Source organism: Bos indicus x Bos taurus, chromosome 7 (genome assembly GCF_003369695.1).
Source record: "Bos indicus x Bos taurus breed Angus x Brahman F1 hybrid chromosome 7, Bos_hybrid_MaternalHap_v2.0, whole genome shotgun sequence".
In the NCBI taxonomy this organism is placed as follows: Eukaryota; Metazoa; Chordata; class Mammalia; order Artiodactyla; family Bovidae; genus Bos; species Bos indicus x Bos taurus.
In genome coordinates this window covers 60,092,883-60,117,459 of record NC_040082.1, presented here as the reverse complement: position 1 = coordinate 60,117,459, position 24,577 = coordinate 60,092,883, and the positions used below count along the sequence as shown (strand labels likewise).

The following is a 24,577-nucleotide window of genomic DNA, read 5'->3' as shown; positions in this document are numbered from 1 at the left end:
TCCCACTCAGCCAGGTCAGGAGGCAGTCCTGCCTTTTATTTTAGTCTGTCCCAGCCCAGGGCCATGGCCACCTCCCCTAGCGTTGGCTTTATTATCCAGATGCAGCTGTGAAGGGGTAGACAGGGCGCCAGTGTTTACAGTAAAGGAGTACTCATAGAAATTCACTCTGATGAACATTCTAAGGAAGAGCAGAGCACAGAAATTAACAAAAGATGTTAAAAGACAATGGCTAACCTTTGCTAAAAGCAGTTTCCATTCGGTATTTTGCCAAGACTGAACTTTGTTCTCAAGCAGGTTTATTTTTACAACCTCCATCCATGTGCTAAATTTAACCATGTTGGCTGCACTTGCTGCTGGATCCGGAGGGCAGATGCTGCCTGTTCTCAAATGGCACTTGGGTTGTGTGGCGGCTCCGGACAGCCACCATCCTTAAATGCCAGAAATAGATTTTTAAGGGGTGTGTGCTGATAACCCCCGGTTTGGAACTTGTGGGTACACATGTCATGCTCACCCACTTGATTATACCTGGAAGGTGCCAAAGCCCTGGAAGCAGGCCTCACGAGGATGGGGACACAAGGCTAGAAGCCACCTTAGGTGTAATCCTTTCCATGAAGGTGTTAGTCGCTGAGTTGTGTCCGATTCTTTGTGACCCCATGGAACGTAGCCTGCCGGGCTCCTCTGTCCATGGGATTCTCCTGGCAAGAATACTGGAGTGGGTTGCCATTTCCTTCTCCAGGGGATTCTTCCTGACCCAGGGATCGAAACTGGGTCTCCTGAATTGCAGGTAGAGTCTTTACCATCTGAGCCACCAGGAAATCCTAACCATGAGCTCTTTGCATAGTTCTAGCTGGTGTGTGTGTGTGTGGCGGGGTAGGGTTTAAGAAATATATATTTTCACCAATTTATTGCATAAAGCAACAAATTCAAGACCCTCTCATGGCCTAAAACAATGGAGATTCTTAGGACATACACTGACCCTCACCTGATTTGGATCAGGTGATCAATTATAATGCCTTTAAGTCTAAGGCCTCTATCTTGCTCTAAAATTATTTCCTGGTTTTTGAAACTAGAAAAACCTAGTTTGACAGTGGGGTAGGGTTACTTCCAGACCCCTTGTTTTTTGTTTTTTCAATAAAAAAAGCAATCGCCTCCTCCTGCTGAATTCCCCCTTACATCCAAGTCAATGCCCACCATGCTCCTAAGGCACTGAGAGGTCAAGTGGGCTCCACCCTACAGGAGTAGACAGTGGACACAAGGTCCCTCAGGGCCAGGGTTAGGACACTAGCCCTGCTCAGTGATCCCTCAGCAGTTTCACTTTTTCCAGTCCCGAGAATCCACTCTTCAAAAGACATTTGTTGAGCATCTGTTCTGAAGCAAAGACTGCCAAGGGCTTGGGACACAAAATTAGTAAGACATGGTTCTTGACCTCAGAGAGCCCAGAGTCCAGCAGGGAGACTGTCATATACCTAGAGGACAGGAACACTGTGAGGGTGGTACTTCAGTAGGATGAGTGAAGGGCTTTAAACACACAGAGGAAGGAGAGATTAACTTGGGGTGGGGTTGGGATGCAGATGGGTCAGCAAGCGCTTAGTAGCACTGTGACTGAGGATCTAAATTTATCAGACACTGTTAGATGTTTAATAATACCCGGTGATAAGTTTTTTAAAATGAGTTAGTTTGCTTTTTAAAAATTAACCAAAGCCAAGTTTTATAAGATACAATTACTAATGCCTCTGTGTGTGTGTGTGTGTGTGTGTGTGTGTGTGTGTGTGTGTGCGGGCAGGGGGGAATTCAAGTGGGAAGAAAGGGAGCCTGTTGGCTGAGGCAGGGCTGCCTTGTTACAGCACTCCCCATGAATGCTCACTGCAGTCGTAAGCCAAATCGTAAGCCAATACTGTCACCCTCGCTGTCTCCAGACAGGGAAACGGTGTGGAAGGCCTGTTCCAGTAAGAGAGTCACTTCTGTTCTGTGTGGCCACAGCTGATTGGAGGGGAAGAGAAGGGGCACCAGACTCAATAACAACAACCTATCAAACTTTGGTTAGGCTGGAGCAGATTTCCCTCTGGGAAATGTGGAATTAAGAAACCATGGACCAAAGCAGCGAGCTACTTAAAGAGGAACCTTGTGACGTAGAAAGGGGCCAATGACTGGTGGGGTTGGGGAAGTTGGGGGAACGAATAAGAGGGTGGCAACCAAAATAAACTAGGGCAAATCAAGGCTGTCAAGGAGAGCTTGAAAAAACGTAGGAAAACAGTTGGCAAAGAAAGGACAGAAGGCAGATAGGCAGACAGATGTAGCAACTCAGAGACAGACAGACAGGCAACTAGTCCTGCCTAAGTCCCTGAAGATTTCAAGCCCTGGCCACACGTATCCTGTCATAAGCCTCCCTTTTTATCACAATATTTCTAATATCCTGAATGGGGCTCTGTCCTGTCCGTGTTCACATAAACATGAGTAGCTCAGAAAGAGAGGAGAGATCGCTACGCTGGGGATACCTCAGGGTGGCACCAGCTAAAGCCCCTTTTAAGCATCTTACTTTGTTGTTTCTCCTTCCAACAACTGGTCTGGATGTAATCAATGTAATCCTTCTCTATCGTCTTCTCCAGGTCACGCAGAGATGCACCTCTGTAGGCCTTGTCAAAGTTTTTATCCACGAAGTAAGGCACCTGTAGGTTCTGGGTTTCTCTAGAAATGGTGTGGCCCAAGGTCCTAAAACAAGGAGAGGCTCAGGTGTGCTTGTTATATTTGGAAATATCACTCTTAGCACTGGCCTCGCTGATATCATCATCATACTCACCTCTTCATAGATGCAAATACCATTTCTAACACATCAACATTTATTATTTCCCAAGCAAAGCAGTAAGTGCAATGTTGTCATTGTCGCTACTCTATGAGCATGTTCAAGTGGATTCAGTCTCAGCATATTTACTTTATTCTCTTAAATGAGTCATCTCCCTCTCTTCTTTCTCCCTCTCTCTCTTTAAATTTAAGACATACATCATGATGGGTTTACATATATTGTGAAATGATTACCACAATGTCTAACATGTCTAATAGGTAATCCGCTAACATCTGTCTTCTCATATAGATACAATAAAAACAAAATAAAGAAAGACCAAAAAAAAAAAAACCAGACAAGAATAAAGGTCCTTTCTAACTCTAACATGGAATGTTAAAGATTTAATCTGAACCTGGAGTTAGTCTGTTAATCCCTCAGAAACCATCTGTTGCTGTTCCGCAGTTGACCAGATGATGTCGCTATAGAACAAAACAATCCAGGTCCTGAATACATGGGAAACTGCCTGAAGTAATTTTGAGTCTCTGCATTATTACTATCCAGCTGCTCCTTTAAACACAAAACCAGTGTTTTCCACAACAAAAGGTGACATGAAATGTTAGAAATGTACCAGCTTGTTGTTAAGAAAGATTTTAAGTATTTGACTTACGATTTATAGAACAGACTATATGGGGGATTAGCAGCTAGCAGCTGAGTAATCACAGATATGATCACAATCACCAGAACTGGAAGTAACTGAATAAATGCAGAATATGTAGTCTGAAAAAGAAAAAATATTTGGTGTAAGTACTCTTCATCAATATAAAGCTTACTGAAAATAGGACAGTTTTCCCAAAGAAAATATGCATTACTAATGCATTGCACATTGCCCATAGTTTTTCTGAGAAGGTTGTATTTTCTGCTGAGAAGTACCAAACAGCTCCATTCTGTCTGCTGAAAAGGCTGAAGGGGGCCCACCCACAACCTGGACTGACACTCAGTAATCCTGCAGCCTCCTTTTCTAAGACCAATGAAGCAGACACCTGTGTGCTAGTCTGCCCAGCCTGTACCCTCACAAGGTCATGTTATCATGCAGTTCTGTTGCCTTGGCCTCAGCTGAGCAGACTGGGGGACATCTAGCAGACATCTAACCATAGCAGGGATGATCACATTCTTCCTAAGAATCTGGGATTGAGATTCATCACCATTCACTGCTAGGCAGTCACTTGTAAGGACACACACTCAGAGGCACTGTAGACTGGACACTTGCAAGGGGAAGTAGAAAAGCCAGGCTGCTTAGAGAGAACAAAGCAGATGTAGAGAGTCAGGAAAACTGGAGACAGTCTGGCCCCAAGAGTCACAGAGAGCACAGCTGCGTGATGCCTGACAGCACCCCAGTTCCTGGCTCCCATCTGTCACAAGGCCCAGCGTGCCTCCTGCCCTTGAGCTTCATGAGACTCCCTCGATCTCTTAATTTAAACCCCCTTTAGTACTGAATATTATAAAGGCGGTCCCTATTCTCTGCAGTCAAGAAAATCTTTTTCAAGACAGCCCCATAGGGGAACAGATTTCCCGGGATAGTCCCCAAAGAATGGGTGGGGGAGGGGGTACCATTCTGGCCTATTTGGGCCAGTTATCCAGCTCTTCTTACCATGCTTCTGCTTTCCTAAAGCACGCTTTAGCACATATCTCAAGCTGAACTTCAAAAACCTGATCTTACTCCATAAGGGTTAGTTTCAGTATGAGCGTTTATGGGCCGCTATTGTCCTATCCTCCCCAGGTACCTGAGGCTTATCTTCTTCCTCTTCCTTCCGTGTCTGCATTCTCTCATGTCGGTGCCGCCGGCGGTAATAGTGGGTGTCATCTGTCACATTTGAAAACATATGAATATTTCCTGGAAAAGAAAGAAAAATACTTAGCACGCAAATATGGCACACACCTCTTCCTTGCCTTTTCCAAGGTCCGTGCTTCCAACTAGGTTCTTTGAGGGTAGGGTATTGTCCCATTCTACCCAATAGAAAAATAAGACAGTAGGTATATCAAGTGAACCAGCTGAAAATGGGACATGCTTAGCTCTCTCACCCTTATTTAAACAGTCCTTTGTAACTAGCGAGTGAGAGCAACCCGAGAGGCAGAGAAAGAAACAGCACTTGGGCCATGAATCCTGTCTGACATGCTCTTATCTGCCTTCTTGCCCAATATCAGATTATGTCACTAGTATCTTTAATTGCAACTCCACAAAATTCAATCTACTTCCAAGGCATTTAATTAACCCAACTTCCAATTCTCTGGGGGTATTTTTCTAACCTTTACCTTTATATAAGTGCTAGTTTACAATAATTATAATATAGGAATTTTGCTTCTAATTTATAAAACACTTAAAAAATATTGGTTGGTATTATCAGCCTCATTTTTTGGTGAGGAAACAAGATCAGACGGACTAAGTAAAAATCATGCATAGTTGGAGGCTGGAGACGACTTCAACCTCAGCTTATCTGATTCCAAAGTCTTGTTTCCACCATACCACGGCCCCTCTATTCAGATCCTGAAAATATATATGACTGTTTTTGGCCACACCACATGGCATATGGGATCTTAGCTCTCCGAACCGGGATCAAACCTGAGCCCCCTGCAGTAGAAGTGCAGAGTCTTAACCACTGGACCACCAGGGAAGTTCCTAAGACTTCTTAAATGAAAAAAGTTGGGATACTAACCTGTAGGAAAATGTCCTCCAAAGAAGACATTGAACAGCTCTTCTGGAGTGATGTCGGTTTCAAAGTCCCTGTAATAATTATAAGGTCTGGCTCGAGGGGCAGTGAAAGTCACCTGTTCATCTCCATATTCATCATAGCGGAGTCTCTTGTCAGGATTGCTCAGGACTGCAAAGGCATTTCCTATTGCTGCAACAAAAACAAAAAGCACCAGAGTACACAGTCTGTTGCGGCTGAGGGTAACCACAGTAGTAGCAGTGAAGAGTTGGTGCTGGACAACTTCACAGTGACCCAAGGAGAGGTGCTTGGGCCTGGAAAGTTCACCGAAGTGCTTGCCCTTGAAATCTTCCCAAGATCTAGTTTGATAAGCCTTAAACACTGGAGTCAAGATAAACTTAGAAGTACTGTGCTCCTTCATCAAAAATGTGTTATTTCACTTGAGAGCAATAGTTTATGGTCAGAAACAGTTTATACATAAGCAATGGTATTCTAACATGAAGTCACATACAGTCTCCTGAATAAAATAATAAATAAAAATCCTCCTACTTGGTTAAAAGCAAAGTCCTCAGTCATCAGTCTTATTTCAGCTTACTTTTAAACATAGTCTTTAGAAATTAGGAAATGTATCTCCAGGGAATTCCCTGGTCGTCCAGTGGTTAGAACCTGTGCTTCCACTACCGAGGGTCCAGGTTTATTCCCTGGTTGGGGAACTAAGATCCCACAAGCCAGTCATTGTGGCTTAAAAAAACAAAAAAAATGTCCAGTGCCTCAGTGAGGGATCAAAGTCTGAATAGACTACATAAGCATACCATCACTTCTCCCTGTGCACAAATGTGCAAACTTTGTCCAATTTCATTTAAACATACAGTCAGTACCACCAATCAAAGAATCACCAAAGAAATCTTAAAAAAAAAAATCTTTTAAGTCATTCCCACCTGCCTACCTTTAATTCAGTCAACACTATCAGAAACATAGTCAGAAAGAGCATTTCCTTGTGAGTCTTCTAGTCAGGGAACTGTATTAAGTATTTATAGCAATAGAACAGTTAAGCAGAAAAAAAAAAAACCAGAAAAACCTAAACAGAGTTGTTTAAACATTCACATCCCTTGAAATCTGGCAGATTTCTTAGAGAAATGGCATCAGTCTGTGACGTACCCTACATGAAGGTATGAGGAGAATGTGGTTTATCTGTTTCCTTATAGAAACTGTGGGGAGAATGAGATTCACAAAGGCACATCAACAAAGGTAGCTTGTCCTCTAAGGTAAATGCTGACTTTAAAAAAATGTCTCAGATCTATCGTTTTTTTACTTTTTTCTTTTTTACAAACATTTATTTATTTGGCTGTGCCGCATCTTAGTTGGGGCATTAGGGATCTATAATCTTTCAGTTGCAGCACGTGGGATCCAGTTCCCTGACCAGGGATCGAACCTGGATTCCCTGCATTGCAAGCACCGAGTCTTAGCCACTAGACCACCAGAGAAGCCCCTACTTTTCCTTTTGAAAAATTCCAATCTCCAGAAAAGTTGAAAAAAATAGTACAATAAACACCTTTAACCTTATTCATCAATGTTAGCATTTTACCACTTTGCTTTTCTCAATGCTCTACACATACATGCATATATATATAATATGTATTCATTTTTTCTTGCTAAATCACTTGGAAGTAGGCTGAAGATATTCTGACACTTCACTCCTAAATATTTTAGCATACATCTCTGAAGAAGAAAGATACCCTCCTACATGATCAAAATATAATATCACAGTTAAGAAAATTAACACCAACTCATTATCACCCAGTAAATCCATTCAGGGTTAATGTACTGTCCTTGGTTTCACATCTCTTTAGTTTCTTTTCATCTGGAACAGTCTCCCCACCTTTTTTGCTTTTCTTTTATTGAATTTTTTGAAGAGTAGTTCAGTGTTCTTTGTAGAATGTTCCATATTTTGATTGTTTCCTCTTTATTAGATTCAGGTCAAACATTCTGGCAAGAATACCACATAGTATTACAACATGTAATGTTAAATTGTTCTAGTAATGGTGATGATAAATTAGATCACTTGCTTAAAGTAGTAACAGCTAGCTATCTCCATTACTTAGAAAATTTTCCCTGTGCAATCTGGGCTTCCCAAGTGGCTCAGTGGTAAAGAATCTACCTGCCAATGTAGCAGACTGGGGTTCAATCCTTGGGTTGGGAAGATCCCTTAGAGAAGGAAATGGCAACACACTCCAGTATTCTTGCCTGGGAAATCCCACAGACAGAGGAGCCTGGTGGGCAATAGTCCATGGGGTCACAAAAGAGTCAGGCATGATTGAGCAACTAAATAACAACAAAATCAGTAAGTATTCTGTGGGATAATACTTTGACATTATGTGAATATTCTATTCAACAACAACCTATTACCCAATGGTTTTAGCATCTACTGATAATCCTTTCCTGAATCAATGACATTCCTCAGGGTGAAGCTCTTAAGTGAAATTTTTATTTATGTATTGGATGCAAAATATTTTTTGAGAATATGTTTCTGAAAGTATCACAGAAATCAATGGAAAAAGCTTTGATCTATAACTATGTTTTTGCTCTACAAAGTCTTATAAAGCCTTTTTATACTAACCACATGTTTATAATGCAGGTTTCATGAACAAAGAGTTTCATGGTCAAAGAAGCTTTGAAACGCTATCTAGGTCCTGCCTGCAAGTGGCTACCAACCTTTAAGTTCCACAAGAGGAATCATATCAGTTTTACTTACCCTGGCACCGGACACATAGATCTTCAATAAATATTTGCTGAATCAAAGAATAAAAGGTTCTGTAAGATATTACAGAGAAACCAGGTTTTTTTCCCAAAAGAAATTAAAGTAAGAAATTAAGGAGAGAGCTATGCTAATAATCACTACCTAAGAGGTGTGGCAGGAAAAAACAAGACCCTGCTTGTAGCCTTAGAAAACAATTACGAGAGAGGCTGGAAACAACTTGCTGTGACCAAACACCACAAGGAGGGCATAATTAAGCATTAGTTTAGGATCAGACCTTTGAAAGCATCTGTTGCTCCAGGAGCACAGTTCTTGTCAGGATGAAATTTCAGGGCAAGTTTTCGGTAAGCTTTCTTAAGCTCTTCATCACTAGCATCTCGTGAAACTCCCAGAATTTCATAGTAATTTCTGCATTTCTTGATCCTAAAAACACAAATCAGAAACATTTTTTTAGTATGTCTACAAAGGTCCCTTTTGTACAATTAACTGCTAAATAGTAAATCAATATCCAATCTGTGAGACCCAAAGCAGAAAGAGAGAAAACTGGTGAACACATTAATGAATCATTCAATTCACTAACAATGTCCTCCTCCCAGTGACAGCTTAATTCCTTTCAAAGTATTTTTACATCTAATATGTTATTCTTTCTATATCCCTGTAAGTGGGTAGAACAAGTATACTAATCCTTATATTAAGGCCCAATCTAAGGTCCTCAAAGTTGAACCACAGGACAGCAAAGGCAGAAGAAATACCCTAACCATTTTTAAAAATGTACCTCTTTTTTATGGCTATCTTTTTAAACTTTGTTTTAAAAAGTTATAAAGGCACCTTACCTACCTCCTGAGAAATCTGTATGCAGGTCAAGAAGGAACAGTTAGAACCAGATATGGAACAACAGACTGGTTCCAAATTGGGAAAAGAGTACGTCAAGGTTGTATATTGTCACCCTGTTTATTTAACTTATATGCAGAGTGCATCATGCAAAATGCCAGGCTGGATGAAGCACAAGCTGGAATCAAGTTTGCCCGGAGAAATATCAATAACCCTTAGGGCAGAAAGCGAAGAAGAACTAAAGAGCCTATTGATGAAAGTGAAAGAGGAGAGGGAAAAAGTTGGCTTAAAACTCAACATTCAGAAAACTAAGATCATGGGATCCGGTCCCATCACTTCATGGCAAATAGATGGGGAAACAATGGAAACAGTGAGACTTTATTTTTTGGGGCTCCAAATTCACTGCAGATGGTGACTGCAGCCATGAAATTAAAAGATGTTTGCTCCTTGGAAGAAAAGCTATGACCAACCTAGACAGCATATTAAAAAGCAGAAACAACAAAATTCTGTAAAGCAACTATCCTTCAATAAAAATTTTTTTTAAAAAGCAGAGACATTACTTTGCCAACAAAGGTCTGTCTAGTCAAAGCTATGGTTTTTCAAAGAGTCATATATGGATGTGAGAGTTGGACTATAAAGAAAGCTGAGTGCCGAAGAATTGATGCTTTTGAACTGTGGTGCTGGAGAAGACTCTTGAGAGTCCCTTGGACTGCAAGGAGATCAAACCAGTCAATCCTAAAGGAAATCAGTCCTGAATATTCATTGGAAGGACTGATGCTGAAGCTGAAACTCCAATAATTTGGCCACCTGATGTGAAGAACAGACTCATTGGAAAAGACCCAGATGCTGGGAAAGATTGAAGGCATAAGGAGAAGGGGAAGACAGAGGATGAGATGGTTGGATGGCATCACTGACTCAATGGACATGAGTTTGAGCAAGCTCTGGGAGTTGGTGATAGACAGGGAAGCCTGGCATGCTGCAGTCCATGGGGTTGCAAAGAGTTGGACATGACTGAGCAACTGAATTGAACTGATGGTAGAAGAAAAATATCCAAAATACTAAACTATATACAGTGAAACAACTTCCTGCTTCCCCATTTTCTGTTCCCCAATCTCCTATGCTAAGAATAACCACAGTTAGAAGTTTTCTGTGGGGATTTCCTTGGTGGCCTAGTAGTTAGGATTCTGAGCTTTCACTGCCATAACCCAGGTTCAATCCCTGGCCAGGGAACTGAGATCCTACAAGATGCACAGCCAAAAAAAAAAAAAAAAAAGTTTTCTCATTCCCATGTACAGAGACAGCACATGTATAAAAACAGCCCCATTTTTTAACTTTTTTTCTTATTAATACCTAAATGTAAGCATATTACAATCACCCTTCTACATCCTTTTTTCAAACAACAATTTATCTTGGGGATTGACCAGTAACTTACAGAGATGAGAAGTACAGGGTTAATAGTTTATACCACCAGAGCAGCAGTTCTGACCTTTTTGATATAAAAAGTCTTTTATACTCTTGAGCAGCAGTGAGGAGATACCCCTCGTCCAAGGTAAGGAGCATTGGCTGCACTTCGCTGGAGCAGCCGTGAAGAGATACCCCACACCCAAGGTAAGAGAAACCCAAGTAAGACGGTAGGTGTTGCAAGAGGGCATCAGAGGGCAGACACACTGAAACCATACTCAAAGAAAACTAGTCAATCTAATCACACTAGGACCACAGCCTTGTCTAACTCAATGAAACTAAGCCATGCCCTGTGGGGCCACCCAAGACAGGCAGGTCATGGTGGAGAGATCTGACAGAATGTGGTCCACTGGAGAAGGGAATGGCAAACCACTTCAGTATTCTTGCCTTGAGAACCCCATGAACAGTATGAAAAGGCAAAATGATAGGATACTGAAAGAGGACACTCCCCAGGTCAGTAGATGCCCGATATGCTACTGGAGATCAGTGGAGAAATAACTCCAGAAAGAATGAAGGGATGGAGCCAAAGCAAAAAGAATACCCAGCTGTGGATGTGACTGGTGATAGAAGCAAGGTCCGATGCTGTAAAGAGCAATATTGCATAGGAACCTGGAATGTCAGGTCCATGAATCAAGGCAAATTGGAAGTGGTCAAACAAGAGATGGCAAGAGTGAATGTTGACATTCTAGGAATCAGCGAACTGAAATGGACTGGAATGGGTGAATTTAACTCAGATGACCATTATATCTACTACTGTGGGCAGGAATCCCTCAGAAGAAGTAGCCGTCATGGTCAACAAAAGAGTCCGAAATGCAGTACTTGGATGCAATCTCAAAAACGACAGAATGATCTCTGTTCATTTCCAAGGCAAACCGTTCAATATCACAGTAATCTAAGTCTATGCCCCAACCAGTAACGCTGAAGAAGCTGAAGTTGAATGGTTCTATGAAGACCTACAAGACCTTTTAGAACTAACACCCAAAAAAGATGTCCTTTTCATTATAGGGGACTGGAATGCAAAAGTAGGAAGTAAAGAAACACCTGGAGTAACAGGCAAATTTGGCCTTGGAATACGGAATGAAGCAGGGCAAAGACTAATAGAGTTTTGCCAAGAAAATGCACTGGTCATAACAAACACCCTCTTCCAACAACACAAGAGAAGACTCTATACATGGACATCACCAGATGGTCAACACCGAAATCAGATTGATTATATTCTTTGCAGCCAAAGATGGAGAAGCTCTATACAGCCAGCAAAAACAAGACCAGGAGCTGACTGTGGCTCAGACCATAAACTCCTTATTGCCAAATTCAGACTTAAATTGAAAAAAGTAGGGAAAACCACTAGACCATTTAGGTATGACCTAAATCAAATCCCTTATGATTATACAGTGGAAGTGAGAAATAGATTTAAGGGCCTAGATCTGATAGATAGAGTGCCTGATGAGCTATGGAATGAGGTTCGTGACATTGTACAGGAGACAGGGATCAAGACCATCCCCATGGAAAAGAAATACAAAAAAGCAAAATGGCTGTCTGGGGAGGCCTTACAAATAGCTGTGAAAAGAAGAGAAGTGAAAAGCAAAGGAGAAAAGGAAAGATATAAACATCTGAATGCAGAGTTCCAAAGAATAGCAAGAAGAGATAAGAAAGCCTTCTTCAGCGATCAATGCAAAGAAATAGAGGAAAACAACAGAATGGGAAAGACTAGAGATCTCTTCAAAAAATTAGAGATACCAAAGGAACATTTCATGCAAAGATGGGCTCGATAAAGGACAGAAATGGTATGGCCCTAACAGAAGCAGAAGATATTAAGAAGAGATGGCAAGAATACACAGATGTGTATAAAAAAGATCTTCACGACCCAGATAATCACGATGGTATGATCACTGACCTAGAGCCAGACATCCTGGAATGTGAAGTCCAGTGGGCCTTAGAAAGCATCACTACAAACAAAGCTAGTGGAGGTGATAGAATTCCAGTTGAGCTATTCCAAATCCTGAAAGATGATGCTGTGAAAATGCTGCACTCAACATGCCAGCAAATTTGGAAAACTCAGCAGTGGCCACAGGACTGGAAAAGGTCAGTTTTCATTTCAATCCCAAAGAAAGGCAATGCCAAAGAATGCTCAAACTACCGCACAATTGCACTCATCTCACACGCTAGTAAAGTAATGCTCAAAATTCTCCAAGCCAGGCTTCAGCAATATGTGAACCGTGAACTTCCTGATGTTCAAGCTGGGTTAGAAAAGGCAGAGGAACCAGAGATCAAATTGCCAACATCCGCTAGATCATGGAAAAAGCAAGAGAGTTCCAGAAAAACATCTATTTCTGCTTTATTGACTATGCCAAAGCCTTTGACTGTGTGGATCACAATAAACTGTGGAAAATTCTGAAAGAGATGGGAATACCAGACCACCTGATCTGCCTCTTGAGAAATTTGTATGCAGGTCAGGAAGCAACAGTTAGAACTGGACATGGAACAACAGACTGGTTCCAAATAGGAAAAGGAGTATGTCAAGGCTGTATATTGTCACCCTGTTTATTTAACTTATATGCAGAATACATCATGAGAAACTCTGGACTGGAACAAACACAAGCTGGAATCAAGATTGCTGGGAGAAATATCAATAACCTCAGATATGCAGATGACACCACTCTTATGGCAGAAATGAAGAGGAACTAAAAAGCCTCTTGATGAAAGTGAAAGTGGAGAGTGAAAAAGTTGGCTTAAAGCTCAACATTCAGAAAACAAAGATCATGGCATCCGGTCCCATCACTTCATGGGAAATAGATGGGTAAACAGTGGAAACAGTGTCAGACTTTATTTTTCTGGGCTCCAAAATCACTGCAGAGGGTGACTGCAGCCATGAAATTAAAAGACGCTTACTCCTTGGAAGGAAAGTTATGACCAACCTAGACAGCATATTCAAAAGCAGAGACGTTACTTTGCCAACAAAGGTTCATCTAGTCAAGGCTATGGTTTTCCTGTGGTCATGTATGTATGTGAGAGTTGGACTATGAAGAAGGCTGAGCGCTGAAGAATTGATGCTTTTGAACTGTGGTGTTGGAGAAGACTCTTGAGAGTCCTTTGGACTGCAAGGAGATCCAACCAGTCCATTCTAAAGGAAATCAGCCCTGGGATTTCTTTGGAAGGAATGATGCTAAAGCTGAAACTCCAGTACTTTGGCTACCTCATGTGAAGAGTTGACTCATTGGAAAAGACTCTGATGCTGGGAGGGATTGGGGGCAAGAGGAGAAGGGGACGACAGAAGATGAGATGGCTGGATGGCATCTCTGACTCGATGGACGTGAGTCTGAGTGAACTCCGGGAGTTGGTGATGGACAGGGAGGCCTGGCGTGCTGCGATTCATGGGGTCGCAAAGAGTCGGACACGACTGAGCGACTGATCTGATCTGATCTGATCTGAAAAAGATATAATTGGATATTATATAGCCTCTCACGTGAAAAAGGCAAATATGTGTTTGTATTATTATGAAGATATTGTGTGTTTTTTTGGGGGGTGGGGGACAGCTGCACCAAGCAGCATGTGGAACTTTGCTGATCAGTGGTCAAACCTACACCCTCTGCAGTGGAAGCAAAGAATCTTAACCACTGGACCACTAGGGAAGTTCACAAGGATAGTTTAAAACTTGTAGACCTCTTTCCAAAATGGTCTTGGGATTCTCAAACCACACCTTTGAGAATGACTACAGCATGAACTCTGGAGTCAAAATGCCTTGGTTGGCATCTGACTTTGCTGTGGACTTAACTCTGTGAATTGTTTTATCTTTTGAAATGGGCTAATAATTATACCTGTATTTCACAGAGCTGTTATAATTAAATTAAGTGTTCATTAAAATGCTTGATAGCATCTGACATGATGTAAATATTGGCTATTGTTAAAAATCTACCACATTCTACAGATGGCCAACAGGCACACAAAAAGATCTCAACATTGCTAATTACTGGAGAAATGTGAATCAAAACTACAATGAGGTATATATCACCTCACATTGGTCAGAATGGCGATGATCAAAAAGTCTACAAACAAATGCTTGAGTGGGTATGGAAAAAAGGAAACCCTCCTACATTCTTGGGAGGAATATAAATTGGTGCAGCTATATGGAGAACAGTATGGTGGTTCCTTAAAAAAGCTAAAAATAGAACATATGGTCCTGGACATACATCTGGAAAAGATGAAAACTCTAATTTGAAAACATACATGCACTCCAGTGTTCACAGCAGCACTCTTTACAATAGCCAGATGAATGGATAGAAAAGATGTGGTGTGTATATATATATATATATATATATATAGTGGAATATTACTCAGCCATAAAAAACAAAGAAATGCCATTTGTAGCAACAAGGACGGATCTAGAGATTATCATACTAGGTGAGGTAAGTCAGACAAAGCCAAATATCATATAATATCACTTGTATGTGGACTATAAAAAGATGACACAAATGAGCTGATTTACAAAACAGATACACTCACTGACACAGAAAACAAATTTATGGTTACCAGAGGGGAAAGCTGTCTAGGTTGGCCATAACTTCCCTTCCAAGAAGTAAGCATCTTTTAGTTTCATGGCTGCAGTCACCATCTGCAGTGATTTTGGGGTCCCCTAAAATAAAGTCCGCCACTGTTGTCACTGTTTCCCCATCTATTTGCCATGAAGTGATGGGACCAGATGCCATGATCTTCGTTTTCTGAATGTTGAGCTTTAAGCCAACTTTTTCGCTCTCCTCTTTCACTTGCATCAAGAGGCTCTTTAGTTCTTCTTCACTTTCTGCCATAAGGGTGGTGTCATCTGCATATCTGAGGTTATTGATATTTCTCCCGGCAATCTTGATTCCAGCTTGTGCTTCATCCAGCCCAGTGTTTCTCATGATGTACTCTGCATGTAAGTGAAATAAGCAGGGTGACAATATACAACCTTGACGTACTCCTTTTCCTATTTGGAACCAGCCTGTTGTTCCATGTCCAGTTCTAACTGTTGCTTCCTGACCTGCATACAGATTTCTCAAGAGGCAGGTCAGGTGGTTGCTATTCCCATCTCTTTCAGAATTTTCCAGTTTGTTGTGATCCACACAGTCAAAGGCTTTGGCATAGTCAATAAAGCAGAAATAGATGTTTTTCTGAAACTCTCTTGCTTTTTCCATGATCCAGCAGATGTTGGCAATTTGATCTCTGGTTCCTCTGACTTTTCTAAAACCAGCTTGAACATCTGGAAGTTCATGGTTCATGTATTGCTGAAGCCTGGCTTGGAGAATTTTGAGCATTACTTTACTAGCGTGTGAGATGAGTGTAATTGTGCGGTAGTTTGAGCACTCTCTGGCATTGCCTTTCTTGGGATAGGAATGAAAACTGACCTTTTCCAGTCCTGTGGCCACTGCTGAGTTTTCCAAATTTGCTGGCATATTGAGTGTAGCACTTTCACAGCATCATCAAGGTCTGTCTAGTCAAGGCTATGGTTTTTCCAGTAGTCATGTATGGATGTGAGAGTTGGACTGTAAAGAAAGCCGAGTGCTGACGAACTGATGCTTTTGAACTGTGGTGTTGGAGGAGACTTTTGAGAGTCTCTTGGACTGCAAGGAGATCCAACCAGTCCATCCTAAAGGAGATCAGACCTGAGTGTTCATTGGAAGGACTGATATTGAAGCTGAAACTCCAATAATTTGGCCGCCTGATGTGAAGAACTGACTCATTGGAAAAGATCCTGATGCTGGGAAAGACTGAAGGAGGGAGAAGGGGATGACAGAGGATGAGATGGTTGGATGGCATCACTGACTTAATGGACATGAGTTTAGGTAAACTCCAGGAATTGGTGATGGACAGGTAGGCCTGGTGTGCTGCAGTCCATGAGGTCGCAAAGAGTCAGACACGACTGAGCGACTGAACTGAACTGAACTGAAATGAGGGGAAAGCAGGGGTGAGGGAGTGGGAAGGAAGGGGACAGGTTAGGACTTGGGGATTAACAGATACATACTACTTTATATAAAATAATCAATAAGGTCATACTATATATATATATAGCACAAGGAACTGTACTCAATATCCTATAATAATCTATAATAGAAAAGAATCTGAAAAAGAACATATATATATATATATATATATATATTCAGTTTTACGTAACATAATATTTTGCTCCACACTAGAAACTAACACAATTTGTAAATCAACTATACTTTTAAAATCTACCACATTCTTCTAAAGGGTGCATATTCTTGCACTGTTATGGATGTATGGGCTTCCCAGGTGGTTCAGTGGTGAAGAATCCACCTGGCAATGCAGGAGACTTGCGTTTGATCCCTGGGTCAGGAAGATCCCCTTGAGGAGGAAATGGCACCCTACTCCAGTGTTCTTGCCTGGAAAAACCCCACGGACTGAGAAGCCTGGCAGGCAACAATCTACAGGGTTGCAAAGAGTCAGACACAACTGAGTGACTGAGCATGCATGCATGTACATTCCCTACTGATGAGGCATTTAAAGTACCTCCAGTTTTTTCTATCACACAACTCAGTTGAGCAGGCAGAGGCTCACAGTGTTGCTGAAGAGTTCATAAGTTAGTAACACAGTCGGGACTGTTCATGCAGGGTCTGGAATGTCAGTTGGGGTCCTTCCCCAATAGCTGCTTGTGGGGATCCTATGGATTCCACACCCTAGTTTCCAATTCCTGATTCCATGGCAAATACTCCCCTGCCTCTTTCTCTTTCCATCTCTCCCTTATCAGATATATAATTTGAAAATATTTTCTCCCATTTTGTGGGTTGATTTTTCACCTTCTTGGTGGTATCTTTTGAAGTACAAAATTTTTAATTTTGATGAAGTCCAATTTGCCTATATTTTCTTTTATAATGTATACTTTGGTTGTCAACACAAAATGACTCCCTAATCCAATGTCACAAAGCTTTACATTTATGTTTTCCTTTAAGAGTTTTATAGTTTTAGCTCTTATATTTAGGTCCTAGGTCTTAGAATAAATTTTTTTATTTGTGTGAGGAAGGAGTCCAAGTTCATTTTTTGCAATGTGGATATCCAGTTGTCCCAACAAGAAGACTAGTCTTTCCCCCATTAAATTGTCTTGGCACTCTTGTCAAAAACCAATTAATCATAAATATAAGGGTTTATCTCAGGAGTGTCAATTCTACTTCATTGATCTAAATGCCTATCCTATGCTAGTGCACACTATCTTCATTCTGAATCTTTGCAGTAGGTTTTGAAATTGGGAAGTATGAGTCTTCCAACTTTGCACTTTTTTCCCAAGACTGTTTTGGCTTCCCTGGTGGCTCAGATGGTAAAGAATCTGCTTGCAATGCAGGAGACACAGGTTCAATCCCTGAGTTGGGAAGATCCCCTGGAGAAGGGAATGGCTACCCACTCCAGTATTCTTGCCTGGATAATCCCATGGGCAGAGAAGCTTGGCGGGCTACAGTCCATGGGGGTCACAAAGAGTTGGACATGACTGAGTGACTAACACTTGGTTACTCTAGGTCCTTTGCATTTTCAGGATGCATCCTGAAATCCATGAATTTCAGGATCAGATTGTCAATTTCTGCAAAAAAAAGGTAACTGGGAATTTAATAGGGATTGTGTTGAATCTGTGGGTCAATTTGAGGAATATTATCAAAATGAAGATTGCTGGGAAAAATATCAATAACCTCAGATACGCAGATGACACCATCCTTATGGCAGAAAGTGAAAAACTAAAGAGCCTCTTGACGAAAGTGAAAGAGGAGAGTGAAAAAGTGGCTTAAAACTCAACATTCAGAAAACTAAGATCATGGCATCCAGTCCCATCACTTCATGGCAAATAGATGGGGAAACAATGGAAACAGAGAGAGATTTATCTTTTTGGGCTCCAAAATCACTGCAGATGGTGACTGCAGCCATGAAATTATAAGATGCTTGCTCCTTAGAAGAAAAGCTATGACCAACCTAGACAGCATATTAAAAAGCAGAGAAATTACTTTACCAACAAAGGTCCATATAGTCAAAGCTATGTTTTTTCCATAAGTCATGTATGGATGTGAGAGTTGGACCATAAAGAAAGCCAACCGCCAAAGAATTGATGCTTTTGAACTGTGGTGTTGGAGAAGACTCTCGAGAGTCACTTGGACTGCAAGGAGATCAAACCAGTCAATCCCAAAGGAAACCAGTCCTGAATATTCACTGGAAGGACTAATGCTGAAACTGAAACTCCAATACTTTGGCCACCTGATGTGAAGACCCTGATGCTGGGAAAGGTCAAAGGCAGGAGGAAAAGGGGAAGACAGAGGATGAGATGGTTGAATGGCATCACTGACTCTACGGACATGAGTTTGAGCAAGCTCCAGGAGCTGGTGATGGCTAGGGAAGCCTGGCATGCTTCAGTCCATGGGGTCGTAGAGTTGAACATGACTGAGCGACTGAACTTAACCAATATTAAGCCTTTCGATTCATAAACACAGGCAAACTTCCCATTTAGTTAGAGTTTCTTTATTTCTTTTAATGAAGTTTGTAGTTTTCAATGTACAATCTTACACTTGTTAAATTTATTCCTAAGCATTTTATTCTTTTTGATGCTGTTATAAATGAAACTGTTTTCATTTTCAGATTGTTCATTGTTGCTGCTGCTGCTGCTGCTAAGTCTTGTCCAACTCTGCGACCCCATAGACGGCAGCCCACCAGGTTCCCCCGTCCCTGGGATTTTCCAGGCAAGAACACTGGAGTGGGTTGCCATTCCCTTCTCCAATGCATGAAAGTGAAAAGTGAAAGTGAAGCCACTCAGTCGTGTCCGACTCCTAGCGACCCCATGGACTGCAGCCTTCCAGGCTCCTCCGTCCATGGGATTTGCCAGGCAAGAGTACTGGAGTGGGGTGCCATTGCTTTCTCCGTGTTCATTGCTAATGTATAGAAAAATAATGATTTCCCTATGCAAGTTTTCCCTTACAGGTGCCCCAGGGCATAGACCCATTGTTGCTACTGGTTTTTCCTAAGTTATATACCAAAGACTCCAGAAGGCTTTTCCTTGAAGAGTCAACCAGGTGGTGCCCAGGACCCTGGGGCAGCAGCTGGCTCCTAAAAAAGTCCATGACTGTGGGCACCTCTGTCTCTACCCTCCATGTTCGTGACGCCACCTGGCCTTCTCTTGCATGTTGGACAAAGGATGAACCACAAGAGTTTCTTATCATCACTTTCAAATGAGGATTTTTCTCAAAATAGCAGCAGCAGCCAGGGGAAGGGAGGGAGGTTTTATTCATTTCCACAGTTTATACTGAACCTTTTGGAATTATGTTTTTCCCAAATTTTTCTCTGGCGGTGGATGTGTCATTGAGCCAGCCATCCCCTGAAGCCTTAGTACCCCAAGCTGCCCGCCAGGAGGGGGTCACTACCCTCCCGGAGCTTCTCTTGGATCTCTTTTAAAAGTTCCCCAACAAATAGGATTCTTGCTGGAAAAGGAAGCTTGGTTAAGAAATGTCAAATATGGCTTTATAAATAAAGTCCTGCCCTGTGATGAAGTGGCCACCCTAGCCCAGAGAGATGCTCAGAATTGGATATGGATGAGAGCGACCTGCCTGTGCTGACCCCAGTGCTCTGTCCCCATCATCCTGACCCTCTGGTTTCAGTAGATGTCCCTAGATGGGCTGAGCCATGTGCAATAAGAACATGGATCTGCTATATTTCTTGACTAGAATTCTGAAATTGTATGTCTATAAATATATGTTTATTAAGTGAAAAAAAGAAAAATAACGATTTTCGTATATTGATCTTTGCTGAAGTCATTTATTAGTTCTAATAGTTTGTGTGTGAATATTCCTTAAAATTTTCTATACTAGATCATAACATATGTGAATACAGTTTTACTCCTTTTTTCCAATCTGGTTGGCTTATTTTTCTTGCCTAATTGCCCTAGCTTGAAACTCCAGCACAATGTTGAATAGTAATAGCTAGAGTGAATGTAGTTGTCTTGTTCCTGTTCTGTTTCTGATCTTGGAGAGCATCAAATTATTCATCATTAAGTATGATGTTAGCTGTGGATTTTTTGTAGATGACCTTTATCTGGTTGAGGAAGTTCCTTTCTATTCCTAGTGTACTGAATATTGTTATCATGAGTGTTGGATTTTGTCAAATGCTTTTTCTACACCTATTGAAATGATCATATGACTTTTGTCTTTTATTCTATTAATATGGTATATTACATTATTTTATTTTCATGTGTTAAACAACCTTGTACTCCTAGGATAAATCTCACTTGGTCAAGATATATAATCCTTTTTACATGTTTTAATGTTGCAGAAATCTGTATCCATCTTGTGATGCTTTCATCTGCTTTTGGTTATAGGGTAACACTGGTCTCATAGAATGACTTGGAAAGTGTTCCCTTCTTTGGTATTTTCTATAATAATTAATGAAAGATTAGTTAATTCTTCTTCAGACATCTGGTAGAATTTACCAGTTAAGTCATCGGTGCCTGGGCTTTTATTTGTGGGAAATTGAATTTATCCATTTAAGTTCTCTAATTTGTTTGTTGGCATATAATTGTTCACAGTATTCTCTTACATAATCATTATTTTTTTAAGATTGGTAGTGATATCCCCTATTTCACTTCTGATTTTAGTTATCTGAGTCTTCTCCCTTTTTTGGCTTGGTCAGTCTAGCTAAAAGTTTGTCAGTTTTGCTGATAACCAATAACTTTTGCTTTTGTTGATCTCTATTGTTTTGCTATCCTCTATTTCATTTATTTTCACTCTATATTATTTCCTTCTGTTTGTTTGAATTTAGTTTGTTCTTCTTTTTCTAGATTAGGTTATTGATTTGAGATTTTAGAAAAATAAACATTTATAGCTATAAATTTCCTTTAAGTATTGGTTTAGCTGTATCCTATATGTTTTGGTGTGTTGTGTTTTCATTTTCAATCATCTCAAAGTATCTTCTAATTTTCCTTGTGACTTCTTCTGTGACCTATTTGTTATTTAGGAATATGTTGTTTAATTTTTACACATTTGTGAATTACCCAAATTTCCTTCTGTTGTCAATTTCAAAGAACATACACTGTTTTATTTTAATCCTTTTAAATTTATTAAGGCTTGTTTTATAGCCTAACATATGGTCTACTCTGGATAATATTCCATGTATACTTGAGAAGATTGTACATTCTGCTGTTGTTGAGTAGGATGTTGTACAGATGTCTGTTATGTCAACCTGGTTTTCCCTGATTCTCTTAGAGTAGAAGCAGGGCAGTTACTTCAGATTATAGCCTAACACTCCACTTCCACCTAACTTTGCCTCTGAGGCCAAGATGTTATTGTGCTTCAATGATAATAATAATAGCAGTCATCTGCGCTAGGCACTCTACATAAAATCATTCATCTAATCCCACCACAGGCTCACCTTTGTACTCCAAGCAGTTGCTCCTCTGTATAAGTGGAGTTCCCCTCACCCTGTCTGGTCTGACTCCATTCATTCTCAGACTTCTTTTCCTTCTGTCCCTTCATGCAGTTACAGCAACCACAGGGGTCATGACTTTCAGGAGGTCTGTCTTCTGGGTATTTGTTTCTTCTGACTGCATCAATGTAAGCTGCAAAACAACAGTACCTCCATAAGGGTTCACTCTGACCTGCAAATCAACTTTGCTACTGGCCTTAGCTATCTGGGAGGCTGCCTATAGGCCAGTGAATGTTTGAGGGCCAGGTTAGTGGTATCATACTGACTTTTACAGATCCAAATCCATACAAAGCAGAAGAAACAGATCCAAATCCATACAAAGCAGAAGAAACATCTTCCTTGAGAAAACAATACAGAAAATATAGAAGCAATCATGAAAAACTTTTAATGTCAGAAACATGAAGCATTAAAATGTCCATCATCCCTATAGGCATCAGCCAGCAAATAATCTTGATTCAGGGCCAGTAAAGGCACTCCAGAGGCATCTGCCCAATACCTTGGATTTAGGGCAGCACCACGGAAGTCTGTTTCTCTGTGGTTCATGGTCAGGAGAGAATTGTTCATAACATATTTTTTTTTGTTGCAATATTTTCCACCACTAAGATTTAAAGTAGAGATGAGTTCAATGTTTAAATGGTTACAGAACTAATACATACAAGACATTTGGCTAGATAGATCAAGGAGGTGTATCAGTAAGACCTACTCCTGACCACAAAGAGGTTACTGTTTAAAGGGAGAGAATTTAATTAATCATAATGCCTGCAGAGTGTGAAGAGGGCCATAGGAATATAGTCAAAGAAGGCAGAATGCTCATGTCCTGTCTAGAGGATCTGGGTAAGACAAAAAACCCTTTTCTCCTGCTTAATATCTTAGTGACTACCCGTTGCTCCATGTCCAGATCTCTTCTTATGGGCCCAGCCTGTCTCTTTAGCTTCAAATCTCACCACAAGGTCCTCTGTACTCTACCTTCTACCACAACAATCTCCCTTCAGATCAGCAATACCTTGTTTTCTCTGGGCCTTAGCACATGCTGTTCCTTCTGCCTGCAAAACTTTCTCGAAGTAGGTCTGGCTAGCTCCAGCACATCCTTCATGTCATCATATGTAACGCTTTCTTCATGAGGCCTTCTCTGAAACCCAGGTCGTGTTGAGTGCCTTAACAGTATACCCCCACCAAATCTACGACCTTGCTGTGTAGCCCAGGACATTTTGGGCTTCTTTTGTAACTGACTGTTTACCTGTCAAACTCCCTCAGTAGACTGAGAGTTCTGTGGGCTCAGGGGACCATGTCTGTCAAATCCATAATGCAGAATACATAATAGGCATTGGTTCAGTCCTCTTTGCCTGACTGTAGGATGGAATGGGCTGGCCTATCCGTCCCAGTGCTGGATGCAGGGGCAAGACGAAACCCAGGTCTAGGGTCAGGCAGCCCAGTTTGGAGGCGAGGATAAGGGCCGGGTAGGCAAGCTGCGGGAGACCGCGTTACCCCGCCCACCCTGGCGCGTGCCGGGCTTGATAGCTGCAGGCCCTGGGCGGGGCTGGGGGCCGGAGGCAACAAGTCGTCACAGGTGACTGTGGGTATCGAGCCGGGTCCTCAGCTTGAGCCAACGCTTCTGGATTCCATATCCCGGTCCCCTGTCCTGGAGAGTCTCCTACCTCACCAGGAACCCCACTCAAGCCCAGCATCTTCTCATAGGCCTCTGTCCTTCATCTCAGGCCCAGGATCTCAGCCCTTTCAAGTGCCTTCAGGAGTCCCATCCCTGATTTCTCCGAGACCCTGCCCTGTCCCACCCTCCAGCCAGGACCTGGTACCTTCCGTCCAGCGCTCCCCGCTGCCCAAAGTCGCTGCCATATCGGTTCCCAGTCAGCAGGTCGGCCGAGCCTCCCCCGCGCCCGAGGCTAAAAGGGAAGGGGGGCAAAAAAGCGCGAGGCATGCTGGTCATTGTAGTCCAATCCATAGGAACTGCGGCTCACTGGACTACAATCCCCGGCCTGCATTGCGCCAGGGGTCGCAGCTGCAGTGGTGTAAAGGGGCGCGACCCTTGAAAGGCCTGTGGAGGAGTGTTGCTGCCAGTTGACTGTTAGCAGCTCATAGCTGCTACTGTGATAACTGCGGGCAGAGCTTTTCCTCATTTGTAGCGTGGGGATAGTGGCTTCCACGCCGCATAACAGCTGGGAAGTTCAAGGAGACGCGATGAGATTCACTGGGAAAGACATTGCAAACTATGGGCTAGAGAGTGACATTGTGACTATTTTTAGCCTCAGGGATGTCCTTTTAAAATATACGCTGACCCCCTAATTCTGTGTAAAAGTGTGTGTTTGGTCCAGGACAAGTTTTGGTGATGTTGAACCCAGCTCTGGGAAGAATCAAGGAAATTAAAAGGTGAGAATTTTATGTGGTTAGAAGGCAGCGTCTCTGGCATAGTTTCATTAGAATGTCCAGTAAGAGTAAGGCGTAGAGAAAGAAGAAAAAGTCAGGTTTTGGAGCTGGCATTAGATTCCTATATTTGCTTTTCCTTAGTCTTCATCCATCCCAGGATGTCTGAAGTCTCCATCAGACATCCATCCCTGAAGTCTCCAGGGCCCCTCTGAGACTTCTCTCCTCCACCCC

The 24,577-nt window shown here is 41.8% G+C and overlaps 1 protein-coding gene across 1 annotated transcript in view; it reads right to left on the bottom strand.

Moving 5' to 3' along the window:
* The window catches only part of DNAJC18 (DnaJ heat shock protein family (Hsp40) member C18), a 29,624-nt gene extending 5,734 nt beyond the window's left edge, over positions 1 to 23,890 (bottom strand). Inside the window, exons 1-7 of the mRNA XM_027546317.1 lie at positions 23,779 to 23,890; positions 21,914 to 22,100; positions 8,517 to 8,662; positions 5,491 to 5,676; positions 4,561 to 4,670; positions 3,447 to 3,556; positions 2,537 to 2,709 (exon numbers count right to left, since the gene is read on the bottom strand). Of these exons, the coding sequence (XP_027402118.1) occupies positions 2,537 to 2,709; positions 3,447 to 3,556; positions 4,561 to 4,670; positions 5,491 to 5,676; positions 8,517 to 8,662; positions 21,914 to 22,100; positions 23,779 to 23,818 (952 nt within the window). The 5' untranslated portion in view covers positions 23,819 to 23,890. The remainder of the gene's footprint in view (positions 1 to 2,536; positions 2,710 to 3,446; positions 3,557 to 4,560; positions 4,671 to 5,490; positions 5,677 to 8,516; positions 8,663 to 21,913; positions 22,101 to 23,778) is intronic.
* Between the last annotated feature and the right edge of the window lie 687 nt (positions 23,891 to 24,577).